The sequence below is a fragment of the Pseudochaenichthys georgianus genome, chromosome 13 (genome assembly GCF_902827115.2).
Source record: "Pseudochaenichthys georgianus chromosome 13, fPseGeo1.2, whole genome shotgun sequence".
In the NCBI taxonomy this organism is placed as follows: domain Eukaryota; kingdom Metazoa; phylum Chordata; class Actinopteri; order Perciformes; family Channichthyidae; genus Pseudochaenichthys; species Pseudochaenichthys georgianus.
In genome coordinates, this window is record NC_047515.1 from 4,511,303 (window position 1) to 4,527,614 (window position 16,312).

The following is a 16,312-nucleotide window of genomic DNA, read 5'->3' on the forward strand; positions in this document are numbered from 1 at the left end:
AACTATCTTTCTGCTGCTGTCAAAGGAAGATATTTTAATTGTTCCTTCAATGCATTAATTTAAAGCCTTTGGTTACTTTGGAGTTTCAAAAATAATAATACTAAAATATGATCAATAATTACATTTTATTGTAATATAATCCTGTGATGAAATTCACTGTTGAATGGGCAATACATATACGGTAGTAACATAAGTTCCTCTTATGCCCCTTTCACACCAACGCGGTTCCAGGGCCGGTTCGGAGCTAGAGCCCTGATAAGCACCGGTTTTTCCTGTTCACACCGTAGCGGATCTGGCTCTAAGCACCGAAAACTGGTGCTTACCAAGCAAGCACCAAACAATTGTCGGTCTTTACAGGGGTGCCCAATACGTCGAAGGTAGTATGGGTAGATCACACGTTTTTTTTAAAGTTAGCCTTTCATCCATCCTTACTATGGCATTTGCCACTACGTCATTTTGGCCCAAAAATACTTTTACCCATTGGCTTACATTGGGAAAGAGATGTATGTAAATCAGCGTATACCTTTTGAGCTAAATCTACTACCTAGAACGAATATTTGTATAGCCATTATTTTAATCATTGGGGTCTCTAAGTTTGTGCTCAAAAGCATGTTACTCTGGGCCCAGCAGGTGCAAAACTAAAGAGGGGCTTCCATATCCGGCAGAGAAGGTGTTGTGGCTGCTGGATATGGAAGCCCCTCTTTAGTTTTTCATTTGCTGGGCCCAGAGTAACATGCTTTGGTGAGCATAAACTAAGCAACACCAGTGTGATATTGGTGACGTTGTGACTATCCTGGACAAAGATATAAGGGGGGTTCCAAATCAACACCTTCTCTGCCGGATATGGAAGCCCTTCTTTAGTTTTGCACCTGCTGAGTCTAGAGTAACATGCTTTTGTGAGCACAAACTAGAGGGGAACAGGCAACACCAGTGTGATTTTGGTGATGGTGTGACTGTCCTGGACAAAGTTGTAGGGGGGGTTCCATATCTGGCAGGAGAAATACCTGCTCTGCTGAACATGTGTAGAGAACAGTGCAGATCTTCCCTATTGACACCAGGATTAACCTAGTCTAAAATAAGGAACATTAATAGTGTGATATAGGCACAGATATAAGATCAATACTACACTTTATTTTAGGGCACCTTTCAAAACATTCAATGTCACCTTAAAATAAAAAATTAAATATGAGTGGCATTACAATACAAAAATGTGTTGAGTAGGAAACCACAGAGGAAAATTACATTAAAAGGAGCACTTAAAGCGAGTGAAGCCAGTTTGAACAAATGATCTTTTAGGCTTGATTGAAAAATAACCCAGTGTCTGACATTATCATATGTTATATCATTAATGTTATATCATTGCTTACTATTCGTGGTTATCAGACACTTAAACAACAGAGAAGGTTTTAAGAAATAGGACTATACTGACAAATTACATTAGCAGAGTGGGACTACACTTACAAATGGAAGTTTGTTCCAATATGAAGATTGTGACAGATCTGAAAAGTGTCCTTAAAACGAGCCTCCTCGTCATTGTATGCACATTATTTATTCAGCCGTTTGCTGTTTAATCTGATGGGAAAGACATCATTCAAAAGAGAGAAAGTAAATCATTTCTTTCGTTTTTCCGTTTAAGCGAACGCTCAATAAACGATATGACGTCATCGTTGCGCGTCCCCGCGAACAGGGCTTCTGGCTTCAATCTGCGGCAAGCCTTCAACCTACGGTACAACACCATCTGTTGTTCTGTGGTTCTACAGATTAGATGGCCAGTCCGCCCTGCGTCACGCTTACGTCGGAGGCAGGGGCAGGATCAATCACCCGAGCAATAACAGTTTATGGCGATATTGTGACTCCTTTTACTTTTATGCTTGTATTGCTACTTTTACTTAAGTGAAACACCTACATATGATTTCTAACACTGCAATGTGTATAACTTTACTACCATGGATGTATAAAGGGCACTGGATACAGCTTCATCATAGGATGGCTATGATTAGTTGCTCAGTGGCGCATGAAGCCCAAAATGTAGCGACTAGGAATTCGGAAAGTATCCGGGTCATCCGGGGCCTTTTGGCTATACGCGCACTTGCGTTTTCCTTAAGCCCCGCCTCCATTCTCCCGCTCTCGGCTCAGTCAAATGAATGGAAAGAGAAAATAACTGGATTCAGCTCTTTGCGCATGTTACAACTCTTAGACCCCAATGATTAAAATAATGGCTATACAAATATTCGTGCTAGGTAGTCAATCTAGCTCAAAAAGAATACGCTGATTTACATACGTCTCTTTCCCAATGTAAATCAATGCGTAAAAGTATTTTTGGGCTCAAATGACGTAACGGAAGCTGTAGTGCCACCGTTTGGCCACTACGGACATTCAAAAACTGGCTTCAACGTCCGGCGTACTTTCCGGGGGCTTTTCTCACGACAGTCGCATTTAATTTACGTCATGAATCTGAACAGCTGATCGCCAGTCGTCAGCTGTGCGCCACACGTTGACAACACACTGCACGAGTTTCACCTTGTTGTGAAGTTACTTGGACAGGGTGAACCTCAGACAGCATCGCGGAAATGCCGAAGTACTGCTCGGTACCGAACTGTAGGAACGAGTCCGGGCCCGGCGGAGACCGGAAGAGCTTCTACAAGTGAGCTGCTTAATGTCCGTAGTGCTTTAGACTGATAGTTATAGTGTCAGTTAGTGAGCGCTGCTAGGAGCGTCAAGTCATCTCTCACTTTAAGGGAAGTGTTCCTATCAGATGAGTCATTCTTTCATCACATCCATTTTACTGTATATATGTCAAGTCAAAAAAATCACTGCAGTCATTACAACTAAATATCAGAATGTTGATGACCTGTTGAGTGTGTCGCCTTGTCTTGACCTTTGACACGCTGTCCTGAGTCAATCATGATTTGAGGCTGTAAACCAGTCTGTGCAGAATGGGATTACTGACAGGTAATTTAATATGTTACTTTCCCATTCTGAACATGTGCTTTTTAGTTTGATTTGTTGTGGATTGGTGGAAGACAGACTGATGTCAGCTTAATCCTGGAGCTGATTCAGAGACAGGAACATCTGCTGGGACAATGAGCAGTGGTGGAGGAAGTATTCAGATCCTTTACTTTAAAGTACTAATACCGGACTGTAAAATACATGAAGTAAACAGTTTCCTGCATTCAAAAATGATACTGAAGTAAAATGATGTAAATATATTCAGGAAATTATACTTTAAATAGTAAAAGTAAATATCAAAATGCCCCGGAGCACATTTTTATATATAGGCCTATATATATATATATGGTATTAAGAAATCCACTAATACTAATATTTAGTGGAGAAGGAATATATAATCAGAATCAGAATACCTTTATTAATCCCACAGAGGAGAATGTATGTAGTTAATGCATGAAAGTGAAAGTAAACTAAAGTATAAAAAAATCACATAAATGCACCACGGACATTATAAAACAACTCTTTAATTCTCACAACATTCAAATTGAAACCTGTCCTGTAGAATATACACGTGTCAACAATATATCGCAACAAGCTTTCCAGAAACTGTTCTTGCTCTGAGAGTATCAAAAAGTGCATCTAATATTCAGTCAACCTCACAAAATATCATTTTCAATATAAAATGTAACCAAATGCAGCCAAGCATTTACTACGGTTGGTTTGTAGTGCCCCAGCACAAGCCAACATGTGCAGAGTCCACAGAGTCAGTCAGTCACCTTATTTCCATCTCAGAGAGGCAGCTTTTCTTTATTCATATTTATAGATTTCACATAATCTCTATAAATTCAGTTTAAGGGTGCATTTTCCTGTTTCTTTTTTTTGTTCTATTAAACATTCCACTTGAGTTAGCCTGAGTGGGACCGGTGTCTCACCTGTGTGGTCTATTGTCTCCCAGGTTCCCTCTGCAGGACCCGGCCCGGCTGCAGCAGTGGCTGAGCAACATGAGGCGGGGGAACTGGACCCCCTCTCGACATCAGTATATTTGCCATGAGCATTTCACGCCTTCATGCTTCAAGGTGCGATGGGGCATCCGTTACCTCGACAGCGACGCAGTGCCCACCATCTTCCAGGAGGTGGAAGTAAAACACACGGCTCAGTCTCAAAATGTAGGGCTGAACAATATTGGCAAGTCATTATATTGCCATTTTTAAGCGAAATACTGAAGGTTATTGCTGACTGCCTAGGCTGGAATTGTATTTTTAACACTTCCTACAATTTGAATGTGGATTTTTTTTCCAATGTTAGTTTCATTTATAGGTCAGAGTCATGAGTCATGAAAACAGGAAGAGGAGGATTTTTTTTTTGTAAATTGTGACAAGATTGTCAAGTTATCTACTGAAATGTAATACAATAATTCATACAAAATAGATAGTTTATTAAATTAGAACTGAATTGATTATTTAGTTATTTTTATTATATATGGACTTATTGTGCTTTGGCAAATGCTGATAAGGTCTCTAGAGGTGGCCGGAAAGAGTGTTGATTGTGACACTGAAGTTGATCAAACTTAAAGGGGACCTATCATGCAAAATGCACTTTTGTACGTCTTTTATACATGAATATGTGTCCCCGGTGTTCCAGGGAACTCACCAAGTGTCAGAAAACACAACCCTCTCTCTTTTCCTCCATACACGAAATCTCTAAAAACGGGGCTACAGCAGATCTGATACAGATTTGAAATATCTCTGACATCAGAAACAAGGAGCTCCGCCTATATGGGCAACTCTCCACCTATCAGGGGAATGGGGGGTTGCCGTGGCATGGTAACAGCATGGTAACATGACGCTCGTGCCTTCGCCCCCCTCCTTTGTAGGGGGGCGTGGTCAGCTGCAGCTCATTTTCCACAGAATCAGCCCATGCAAAAACAGGGCTGGAATACAGCAAATAGAGCGAAATGAGGCATGGCTAAAATGCATGATCTGTTTGGTATTTTGAAAAGAAAACTTCACAGACATGTTTTATATAGGTATGGCACTACTATATATTATTCAAATATAGCATGATAGGTCCACTTTAAATGTAATAAGCTTCATGTTGTTTCTCTTCTTCGTAGAAACGGGAAGCCACAGATCACAGTGAGAGGAAGCCGAAACAGCTTCGAGCTAACAGTCATCAAAGCACGGCAGTGGAGACGGACTGCACGTTACAAACGGTACACCTGTACGAGATAACTGTGGACCCGCACCAGAGGGGGGAAACCAACCTGGTGGAGCTAAGTGATGTTGGAGAACCTGGGCGCTCAGACTTAACCGGGGACGGATTCCAAACGGCAGCTAATTTCCCGTTAACTTTATTCCAGACGGTAAATGACGTGAGTAACAGCGGAGAAGTGGTGGTGATGGCTGAGTGCCCTGCTGGTGAAGGGCAGGAGGAGCTCCTGAGTGGAATCACCGCTGCACTTTTAACTCAGGGCCACAGGCTGGTCATGAACGTCTCCACACTGGGCTGTTCAGGTGAGGGTGTAGCCCCCCTCGGGGTTGAAGGTGTGACTTGTGCCACAGAGGAAATCACCGGAGGACATGAAACTCAAGTCATCGCTTACTTTGAGGCGATACCAAGCGCTCTCCCTGCAGAGAAACCCGCCCTGCCCTCCTTATCCCCGGACACTGTGCTGTCCTCCGCTCTGAGCTCCAAGCCCATCTCCTCCACTCTGCCCATAGTGTCCAAACACCTGCCCCCCTCCCCCAAGTCCCTGGTCCTCACCATGGAGAGACAGGACACAGATGAGGGAGACGACGACATGTCAGAAGAAGATGCCACGGAGCAGCAGCTGGAGGAGCACTGGTGAGACTCTTATGTCGGTATTTAGATTTGGAATGTGATCAGCAGTTTTAGATGGCAACTTAACTAAAAATACAGCAAACATTTAATAACTAAATATCGACATTCCATTATTTAAAATAGGACTAAAGAGCACTTCCGTTTCCATTCTTTTATGTCCTATATTCTCTCTGTATTACAGCCATTGGTGGGCAGTATTTAAGTACATTTACTGTTCATATGATTTATATGACAGTCATATTTACTTCTAAACTTTGTTTAATGGGTCTTTCAATAGCAAAAACAAATATTCAATGTAAATATTGCTAAACAAAAAAATAGCTAAAACCACATTAATAAGGAAAACTAAAAAATAAACATTTAATAAATGTTTAATTAAGATGTATTATACATAATTGAATCAACAAATTATCAGTAATATTTTTGTATACATTATAGACTTTAGTGTAATTCACAAGCGACATTGTAGTATATTAAAATGTCACGATGTACCAACCAGCAAAATCAAATTGATGATCACATCAATGCCTCAATCATTCTAACACAATAATATAAAGTACACAATGTTCAACAGAATGAGTATTTTTACTTTTGACACTTCTGATACCTTTTGTACTCTTACTTTAACTTTTAAAATAGTATTACTACACTGTAATAATTTGCAGTACTACATACACTGAACACAAATATAAATGCAACACTTTTGTTTTTGCTCCCATTTTTCATGAGATGAACTCAAAGATCTAAAACATTTTCTCTATACACAAAATAACCATTTCTCTCAAATATTGATCACAAATCTGAAAAAATCTGTGATAGTGAGCACTTCTCCTTTGCCGAGATAATCCATCCCACCTCACAGGTGTGGCATATCAAGATGCTGATTAGACAGCATGATTATTGCACAGGTGTGCCTTAGGCTGGCCACCATAAAAGGCCACTCTAAAATGTTCAGTTTTATCACACAGCACAATGCCACAGATGTCGCAAGTTTTGAGGGAGCGTGCAATTGGCATGCTGACAGCAGGAATGTCCACCAGAGCTGTTGCCCGTGAATTGAATGTTAATTTCTCTACCATAAGCCGTCTCCAAAGGCGTTTCAGAGAATTTGGCAGTACATCCAACCGGCCTCACAACCGCAGACCACGTGTAACCACACCAGCCCAGGACCTCCACATCCAGCATGTTCACCTCCAAGATGGTCTGAGACCAGCCACTCGGACAGCTGCTGCAACAATCGGTTTGCATAACCAAAAAAAGTTCATCTGCATGCTCGTCGTCCTCATCGGGGTCTCGACCTGACTCCGGTTCGTCGCCGTAACCGACTTGAGTGGGCAAATGCTCACATTCGATGGCGTCTGGCACGTTGGAGAGGTGTGGCGTCGTGTGGGTGAGCGGTTTTCTGATGTCAATGTTGTGAATCGAGTGGCCCGTGGTGGTGGTGGGGTTATGGTATGGGCAGGCGTATGTTATGGACGACGAACACAGGTGCATTTTATTGATGGCATTGTGAATGCACAGAGATACCGTGACGAGATCCTGAGGCCCATTGTTGTGCCATTCATCCACGACCATCACCTCATGTTGCAGCATGATAATGCACGCCCCATGTTGCAAGGATCTGTACACAATTCCTGGAGGCTGAAAACATCCCAGTTCTTGCATGGCCAGCATACTCACCGGACATGGCACCCATTGAGCATGTTTGGGATGCTCTGGATTGGCGTATACGACAGCGTGTTCCAGTTCCTGCCAATATCCAGCAACTTGGCACAGCCATTGAAGAGGAGCGGACCAACATTCCACAGGCCACAATCAACAACCTGATCAACTCTATGCGAAGGAGATGTGTTGCACTGCGTGAGGCAAATGGTGGTCACACCAGATACTGACTGGTTTTCGGACCCCCCCAGACCCCCCCAATAAAGCAAAACTGCACGTTTCAGAGTGGCCTTTTATTGTGGCCAGCCTAACGGCCCCTACACACGGCGGCGTGCGTTGCCGCTTCAACGCTTCTGCCCATTCACTTTGAATGGGGTGACGTCACGATTCGCCGAACTGCATTGTGGGAGCAAAGCGTAGCTTCTCTCGAGGTGCTCGCTGCAAAAGTAGAGCAATGTTCTACTTTTGCCGCCTCGACGGAGGCGTCAGCCAATCAAATCCCTCGTATGTAAATCTGACAGTACAAGCACTAGCCAATCAAACCGGGTGTATGTTGGGAGAGCCAGACCGCAGTTATTTTCCATATGTCAACAAAAGGAAGAGAAAATGATCGTGGCGGTAGGGAATCACCCGGTACTCTATGACCAGTCCCTCTTTACATACAGGGATACAAACCGGAGGAGCCAGGCATGGGGGGAGGTGGCAAAGACAGTGGGGGAAACTGGTAGGTTTTCGCTTGTTTGGGGAGTTTATATCCAGTGTATTTCGTTTGAATGGACAGCTAGCAAGCATAGACAGTATATTTAGCCAGCATGGATGTAGCATGAATGCTTTGCTTTGTATGTCCGGGGCGGGACATTCATGTGGTTGGTTGTTGGTCGGGTTGCTCGCGTTGACTCCCCAAGCTCAAGACACGCCCACCGCCAAGCGGCAACGCACGCCGCCGTGTGTAGGGCCGTAAGGCACACCTGTGCAATAATCATGCTGTCTAATCAGCATCTTGATATGCCACACCTGTGAGGTGGGATGGATTATCTCGGCAAAGGAGAAGTGCTCACTATCACACATTTTTTCAGATTTGTGAACAACATTTGAGATAAATGGTTATTTTCTGTATATAGAACATGTTTTAGATCTTTGAGTTCATCTCATGAAAAATGGGAGCAAAAACAAAAGTGTTGCATTTATATTTTTGTTCAGTGTATGTACAAGATCTGAGTACCCCTGATGACAGTTTTTCCGATCTCTCCGTCTTGTTTACCTGCCAGCTACCATAAGAACAGTCTGAGTAAGGAGCAGTTGGAGGCCATCGTGTCCGAGCTGCAGAAGAAGGTGAAGGTGCTGCAGCAGAGACACCGGCGACACCTGGAGAAACTCCTGGGCCTGGAGAACACCGTCAGCCAGCTGAGGCAGAACAACCTGCTGAACGAGGAGCGGCTCCAGCTGCTGGAGAAGGTGAAGTGTTACACAATAAGTCCAGATTCTATTCATGTGGCTATTCTGTAGTTTATTCTAGCTGTAGGTGCATTAAGAGATGCAGTGATGACGTCACCTTGACAGCCAACTCCGGAAATTAGCATCGCAAGTTACCCTCGATAAAAAGCAATGGATTTTTTTTTTTATTATTTCGAAATACTGCTGAGAATAATTTCTGAAGCAGACACACAATTTATGATATTTGCACTTTTTGTAAATAACAGGCTATAATTAACAAAAATCACGGCCACATGACACCACCACTAATCTAAATGCAGCTAATGTTCTTCGTGATGACGTTTTGTAGTCTAATTTAGTCACTCTGTTTTTAAGACGCATTGAAGCTTCAGACATTCACCAGTGGGGTTTACTGACTATTTTTATTCGCACGACAAAACGTAAAAATCTCACAAAAAAAGGCACAATGAACAACTGACGACTTCGAGACGAGGGAACTGAAAGTAATAAAATGCTAACTCATTACTGGATTTTAAAACTCATTCCTAAATCCTTGCTCATTCATTATTTTAGGTTGTAAAACATCAGGTGAAAATCTGTTTTTCACAGACCTTATTTAAAAAGTGGTAACTCATTACCGCATTTTAGGAATCAGTCCTGCTCCACTCTATTGTATTATTTAATTGAAAGATACCGAACCCTCCATTAAAACAAACCATGCACATTTTTATTTGAAAAAATAACATTACCTCTGTCTCCTCTTCCTCAGGCTTACATTCAGAGCAGTGCAGCAGTGTCAGACTCTGGGGAGACGGTGACCATCATCTATGAAGTGGACGATGCAGCATACTTGTATACTCCGCTGGTAAATGCAGACTAAGAGCTGTGAGACTGACTGTCCCCTCTGTGTGTCTGTCCACTGCCACATGGCTATTGCTGCTTAAAAAACAAAATACTGCCTAATTACCGTTTACTAAATGAGATTTGTGTTTGGAATGTGGAGCTTTGCACACATATGGATGAGTTGTATGGGACAAGATTGAATGTGTTCTTTCTTTCATAAGGTTTCTTTCACTGAAAAACAGATTTCACATAATTGTATTAGGTTAGGTAAAAGCAATAATATTAAGTTTAAATTTGAAATATTATGTTCAACTTAATGTTATTGCTTTCAACTAACCTATTTAAGTTATGTGTAATCTGTTGACATAATACATTTAAAGTCAACGTGTAAAAATGTTCAGTGTTCTGCTGCCAATCCCCCTATTACGCTCAACCACTCTTTGTTTTACTTCCAAGTGTTTTTGTTTGTGATAATGTAAATATCAAATAAAATAAATGAACTTCCATTTAGGTTTGTGCTTCGTTGATATTGTTATTTTACGTTCTAAGACTTAAAATAACCCCAGACCATACAACCAATTAGGTCATATGATAAAGAGTCTAATGTAACTGTCATTGATGACCTTTTGATCATCACTGGTATCCAAACCAAAATCCATGGGTGGGCATTTTATTTGCGAAGGCGGGCCCAAGGTAAAAAAGACAAAAAGGTGGCACGGGCACATCGGTTTATTGATCTTGCTGATTTATTCAAAGCGTATATCTTCCTATCTATGTAAAATATGTGCGTCTTGAATTTCACTAACTTGAAAACAACATAGTTAAAGTATATTCGCATTTCGGGGGCATTGCCATTATCCGGACCCGGTTTGGGCCCAGCAGAGCAATAAAGTAGTATTCAGGATACCTGGACCTCTGTATGGGCACTGAGAGGATTCACCCCGTGTAATCATTTGGTAAATAAGCTCTATTTTGCTGCTTCTTTATGCGTTCTGGCAACTCAATTAGCCTACATGCGAAGAACGTGTCTCAATCATTGAAAAAATGTAAGCAAACACACATGTTTATCTTGAAAATTAAATATGAATATTCATGCTCTGCCTTATCTCGTCTTCTGCCCTTGACACCAGCTCCGGTGATATTAAAATAACTTAGTGGCACAGAAGTCACAGCTTTTAGTGACAGTAACTACTGTACATCACTACATTGTTGGATACATTTTATTGAAGTTCAAGTAGGATTTGTGATGGAAACTTCTATAGCAATGGAGACGAAACTCAGAGAGATACGAGGAGAGCAGGAACTTTGATGGGAACCACTGACGGTTTATTTGGAGCTTCGGCCGGAGAATTCACAAGTGCTGCAGCCACAAGGTGACACAGTGGTTGCCAAACCAATTGTGAAGATCTCTACCCCAGACCCATGTATTTAGCTAGTTATAGAGAGAAGAATCAACATTGTGTATAGGGATGCTCCGATTGATCGGTCACCGATCGAGATCGACCGATACTCACTCTCTACCGATCGATCGGTGCTCTCTAAACATGCCGATCGCGAGAACCGATCGCATGACGTAAAATACATGACACTTTTCTCTGTGTGCGGCAAAACAAGCTCGCCAAAATGGCTTCACCGGTCTGGCATTATTTTAAGGTGTCCGAAAAAGACAGTATAATAGTGGTATGCAACGTGTGTGTGAAGCAGGAATCCTGCAGCTCCACCCGCCGGACCGGTAAGCGCAGTGAAACACACACACAGGGAGAACCAGACCGCAGTTCATTTCCTCATATTCCAAACGAGAAATTACGGTAGCAAATCACCCGGTTCTTTACGGCCAGAACTATTAACGGGATACAAACCGGAGGAACCAGGCATGGAGGGAGGTGGCAGAGACAGTGGGTGAAACTGGTAGGCTTTCGCCTGTTTGGGGAGTTTATATATATATATATATATATATATTGCTCACATAAAATCCCCGGGTTTTTTTCCTTTGTATGTCGGGGGCGGGAGATTCATGTGATTGGTTGTTGGTCGCGTTGCTCGCAAAAAAATCCCCAAGCTTTCAGACACGCCCAGCTCCAAGATTTTCAAGATGTTTCAAAAGCTGCTGTGTGGACGTACCGTAAGAGTTAGACCTAACACACTTAGCTATTTTATCTACCTCTGCAACAAGCTAAACTAGTTATTATAAATATATGTATTCTTCATTGTCGGGTCACTCATTACTGGATCAGTGAGCTGCATGAGAGGGAGAGAGCTGCATGACAGGCTGTCAGGAGAGGGAGAGAGGAAAAGAGAGTGCTTCCGCTAATTTCTCCCGTGTTATTATCCAAAGTGAATGTAAACTTGAATAATGTACATCATTTGAATGTAATAATTAGTTGATTGTTGTTTGCGGAAGCTCCAGTGAATGAGCCCCATTAACTGAGTTTTAAACATCACTTTAATGGAAGATTGAAAGTGATGTTTAAATCTTCCATTTAGGCCCCGCCCACTTGATCGGATCGGCGATCGGTATCGCCCGATTCCGGTGATCGGCGATCGGCCCCGAAATTGGCGATCGGAGCATCCCTAATTGTGTATAACAAGATAAAATCATAACACCTCTATCAGCTGACGCCAACAGGCAGGAACAGGAAGACAAAACACTGAGAGCAGCACCCAAGGTTACAGGTGCCTGTGCTCAGTGAGGGCAGGACAAACTGATAAACTAGGTGTTACGGCTGCCGCCTCCCCGGTTCTTATTAAAGAAGGATTTAAAGGCTTCGGTAGTGGATGAGTTGGTGGTAAGGGGTCTCCTTGTGCCGCCTGTACACCCTGAGCTCGCTATGTCAGACGCCTTGGCTGAAAGGTTGGAAACACAGAAGCATGAGGCGGAGCCTGCAGATGCTCAGGTAGAGGGTGGTGACGGTGAGGACGGCCGCGATTTAAAGCACCGTTGACTAGCAGGAACCACGCCAAAACAGTGTGATGTTTGTACGTTTATTGAAGTAACATGTGAATGATATGAGGGGGGTGAAGGACGGGAGGACGAGCTGTGGTCCGTGCAGTGGGAGACTCAGAATGGGGGTTCCGTCTCCGGCATGATCTGCGTGGGCTCATTACGGGCCCCCAAAAGAGTCAGATTAAATGGAACTGAGTTGAGCGTGTGCCTGTCTGAGATCATTGAGATTGTTACGGATGTAAGTGTGGTAAGCTTGGGATAACCAGCGGCCCAGGACCTGGATGGTTTGGTCAGAGATGCCCAGTCTCGCTGATGTGGACGCTGCGCCAATGCGGAAGGAATGGCTCGAATAGTGTTCTGAGCATATCCCCAAAATAAGCAAGACATTTTGGAAGTGTTTCTGGAACCAGAAACGTGTGGCCATTTCCCCTGTTTAGGTGAGAAAGAGTGGGTGTTGAGGCGTTGCGTGTGCAACGTACCTTGCGCTGAGGTATTTGGTTAGTGGCTCGTATGGGCTGAGATACGAGTTCAGGCGGAAGATGTGGATGGGGAAAGAAATTAACCCAGCTGATCTGTTTTACTCCTTCGGAGTGTGAATATGAGAGAGTAGTTTGTGTGGAGGGATATGTTGGATAGGCTGGGGTGGTGGTGAGGGTTGTAGGCGGATGAAGTGGGTGCGAATTCGGAGCATCGCAGGAAGCCGAAGAATGCTGGCAGGAACATGCATTCTAGGGTAAGGTCGACCATTGGTGATAAGTATCCTGAGCGTAGGGAATGGATGCAGAGGCTGAGAAGGTCGGAAGTGAGTGGCAGTCGCTTGGCTGTGAGGGAGGGTTCCTGCTTGCGTAAGCCTTTTATAAGCATTGTGACGTGGCTATGGGACGTGGAAGGACATGGTTGGCCGCTGGCTATTTTAATGAAGAAGTTAATTCCGGCCAAGTATGTCTGAATGGTGGATGTCCGGCACTTAAGGATGGAATGAGCGTGAGTAATGAAATTGAAGACGGATATGATGTCCAGAGTGGGGAATGGTAGCTGGTATGCCCCGTGATATGCCTTAAAGCAATTCCAGCCGGTGAGATAGGCTGACAAGGTGCTTGGGGCAAGGCTGTTGAGGATGGCTTCCCGTGAAGCGTGTGAGAGTAGTTCCAGTTGTGGGTTTAGTTGAATGTGGTGGCTGAAAACGGAGGGACTGGTATGGGATGGAGAGCCGCCTCTGGGGCCAAGTTTCTGAATTTCTGAAATTGGAAACGAGACAAAAAGTCAGCGATGCATATGTTTTGTGGATAACATTAGTGTTCACAAGAACAAGATACACTCCCATGTTTTGTTTTAGTTGCTCTTTAGATTGAAGCGGCCAGTTTTATATCGACTATACTGTATGTGTGATCTCCTTTTACATCTCGTTGTGTCATTTGAGTTTATTTGCTGTGTGTAGATTCAAGGATTTTGGTTATCTTGTCAATTTGTTTGGTTATCTAGGCACAGCTGTGTGTGACTCCCTCTGGTACACTGGTATGTGTTTTCCTAATGTAGAGAGCATTGATTAGTTAATAAACTACACACTGAGTCTAGATCCTGACCAAATCCTTTTTTATTGTTGATCAAATGTTTTTCAAAAATGTATTCATACACATTTACAAAAATACAATGTACAATCACAACCAATACAACACAAATTACAAAAAATACAGAAAAAACAAATAATAACAACAATCAGACAAGAGGACAAAACTATGGAAAAAGAAACCCTCCCATCCCCAGATCCGGACCATCCTTGTATTATTGCTCATTCAATCTATTATAGCATGCTAACAAATGGTACTTACTTTATCTTTACAGATCTGCATGGGAGACGATGGCGCGATGCAGAGCCCTGTCTGTGATTGTGCACGGGGGATGTACAAATGCAGCCACGCTGCAGCATTGGCAATATGTGCCATGTGGCAGATCAGCTCCACAGATGTCGAGTGCCAGTGGAGGAAGCCTGGCACTTCCAAAGTAGTCCAGCCGGTGTCTCAACTTTACCAACAGCGAGAGGAGACATACAACCCACTGGCCAGAGACATCGCCACTCAGGATGTAGACTGGTTCAGGTCTGCACTGAGGGGCGCACAGTGTGGCATGGCATGGCTTTTGTCACCTGAGCCAGAGCCGCGGCCTCAACATCAGGCCATTGTCACCGTGCCGGAGCTGGTGAAGGGGCATGGGGGTCGGGGGCTTGAGGCAATTCTTGCCTCAATGCGACTGAGCAGAGACCAGCAAGCTGCCATCCGGACAGCCACCGTAGGACAGCGGACAAATCCTCAGTGGCAGTTACACAGGCAGGGCAGGTTGACAGCCAGCAATTTTGGTGCTGTGCTGCGGTCGGGACTTTCATCCACTCCATGCGCGTCCCTCATGAAGAGGGTGCTTGGGGGGTACAACTTGGACGGAGTCATGGCTGTCAACTGGGGGGTTGTAAACGAGGCCGAAGGGGTGAAGGCTTTTGTGCAGGCCTATCGGGTGACAGTGTTCGAGTCTGGTCTCGAGTCGGGTGTTTTAGGAGCATCACCCGATGGACTTGTGCAGCCATCTGCCCTGCTGGAGGTGAAGAGTCCACACAGCCAGAGGAACATGACCATCGCGGAGGCAGTACAGTTACCATCCTTCTGTCTCCGTGAGGAGGGTGGGTCATATATTCGCAAGGAGAATCACCCATACTGGCACCAGGTCCAAGGGCAGCTGCACATTGTTGTTGTGACCGGAGTCTCTGCTACTTTGTTGTGTGGACCACGAAGGAGGCGATCATCATCCCCATCCCCAAAGACCCTGCATGGCATGGAAATCTCTTCCTCCTGGAAATATTCTACACCCAGCATATGCTCCCTGTGTTGGCCAGTAGAGAGGAGGACATTTAAATAAGCACACTCTTAACACCCTCAGACTCTGCGTTGTGTTCGTATGTGTGATGGGGTGTTATGCAGAGGGGAGGAAAACAGGACACAGCAGATTGGGATTGTGGTGGAGATGCTGAGCAATTATTTATTTGTTGCATGTAATTATTATTATACTGCGTGCTTCTTAGTTATTACATCTTTTGCTGTAACATGGATCTGTATGTAACTCTATATTTACTTGTTATCTACCACACTTCCTTCTACATCATACACCATCATTATACATGATGGTGTATATAGGATATATATATTTGTATACATATCTGTAAATTGTATAATTTAATTTTTCGTATTTGGGATTGTTGGAAACGTCTTTTTGATCTCTCTGTCTATAAACACAAACTGAGTAAGATTGACAATAAAGTTGACTTTGAAAAATATATATATTCTTTATGAAAATAGTTGACTGTTGTCAAATGAATCCAAATTAAACGTTGGACTGAACTACAACTACGCCTTTAAATCTCTACGGACTGTTTTACAGTGGGATGGCAAGTTCCTATCTTTAAACATTTATTAGTTTTTTCTCAGAACAGATTTGATTTTCTGAAGTTAATTTAACTTTGCCGACCATGTAAGGCCATTATTAAAAGGTACAATCAATTTGTTTAGGGTTGACTAAAATAATGAAAAACATTTCATTTGGATAATTTACTGACAGAATAAGAAACTCAATGATGCCCTGTTCCTTTTTTATAAA

General features: G+C 43.3%; 1 protein-coding gene across 5 annotated transcripts; it reads left to right on the forward strand.

Moving 5' to 3' along the window:
- Nucleotides 1–1,681: 1,681 nt before the first annotated feature.
- Nucleotides 1,682–15,921, forward strand: LOC117456861 (THAP domain-containing protein 5-like). 5 transcript variants are annotated; one of them, XM_034096707.2, is made up of 6 exons: nt 1,682–1,726; nt 3,905–4,115; nt 5,063–5,793; nt 8,721–8,907; nt 9,656–9,751; nt 14,516–15,919. In XM_034096707.2, the coding sequence occupies exons 2-6, from the start codon at nt 3,951–3,953 to the stop codon at nt 15,575–15,577; spliced, it is 2,241 nt and encodes a 746-aa protein (XP_033952598.2). In that variant the 5' UTR covers nt 1,682–1,726; nt 3,905–3,950; the 3' UTR covers nt 15,578–15,919. The 5 variants fall into 5 exon arrangements, with proteins under 5 accessions (XP_033952598.2, XP_033952596.2, XP_071061409.1 ...); XM_034096705.2 differs by lacking the exon at nt 1,682–1,726 and adding an exon at nt 2,454–2,644 and having other exon boundaries at nt 3,905–4,025; nt 14,516–15,921; XM_071205308.1 differs by lacking the exon at nt 1,682–1,726 and adding an exon at nt 2,454–2,644.
- Nucleotides 15,922–16,312: the final 391 nt, after the last annotated feature.